Source organism: Aptenodytes forsteri, unplaced genomic scaffold, assembly GCF_000699145.1.
Source record: "Aptenodytes forsteri isolate BGI_AS27 unplaced genomic scaffold, ASM69914v1 Scaffold53, whole genome shotgun sequence".
NCBI lineage: Eukaryota > Metazoa > Chordata > Aves > Sphenisciformes > Spheniscidae > Aptenodytes > Aptenodytes forsteri.
In genome coordinates this window covers 10,107,474-10,108,247 of record NW_008795909.1, presented here as the reverse complement: position 1 = coordinate 10,108,247, position 774 = coordinate 10,107,474, and the positions used below count along the sequence as shown (strand labels likewise).

General features: G+C 37.3%; 1 protein-coding gene across 1 annotated transcript in view; it reads left to right on the top strand.

Annotated features, from left to right (window-relative positions):
- Nucleotides 1-465: 465 nt before the first annotated feature.
- Nucleotides 466-774, top strand: part of TXNRD3 (thioredoxin reductase 3) — a 14,349-nt gene continuing 14,040 nt past the window's right edge. The window contains exon 1 of the mRNA XM_009284436.1: nucleotides 466-522. Coding sequence (XP_009282711.1) covers nucleotides 483-522 — 40 coding nt within the window. The 5' untranslated portion in view covers nucleotides 466-482. The remainder of the gene's footprint in view (nucleotides 523-774) is intronic.

Below are 774 nucleotides of genomic sequence, written 5' to 3'. Positions count from 1 at the left end.
GACAGTGTTTTGTTTTGCATGTTATCCTCTACTCCCTTTTTTCCTTTCTTTCCTTAGTACTATCAAGGAATCTGGCTGCTACCTTATCTCTCTTCTTGATGTTTTTCTATATGGCAGTTATTCTCATGGCTTTTGGTATCTGTCAGGGATGGAGAAGTCTGCAGCTAAGCAAATTGTATATAGAAACTTTTTCTTGAGGTAATGAAATGTGTATTGGAAGGTTGCTGTCATGTGGTATGCTTAATCTGAATGCTGTTAAATAGCCTGGCTTTAAGTGAGGAACATGCACAACGTAGAAGTAGTGCCAAACTTTACCAAAGGCATGCAGAGCTAGGCCTTCAAAGCATAATAACTGAGACTTAAAAGTTACCTGTGTATGTCCAACAGTCAAGTTTTCCCCTGACCTGTGTATCGGATCTTGTGAAAGCTTTGCACTGGCATTGTGTCTGTTTCTGTTGTAGGTGAAAGAACTCTTCCGCTCTATGCATGTGGAGTACTATGCTTTGGAACTTGATGTAACTGGTAAGTAGAAGAAAGAAAATCTATTACATGCTGCTTATTGTAACTGAAAATGGGTGACTCTGCATGAGACTCTAAGCTGTCCTGAACTAATTGGAGGATATATAAAAAAATTAAAATAAATCTTAATATATTCAGAGATAAAATCAGTTAGGCTTCAATGTAGCTTTTAATACAGGATGTGCTTTTAATATAACTGAAGGCTTTGACTCTTTCTGTACAAATCATCAACTGATAGGGATGCGAGAATCTGAT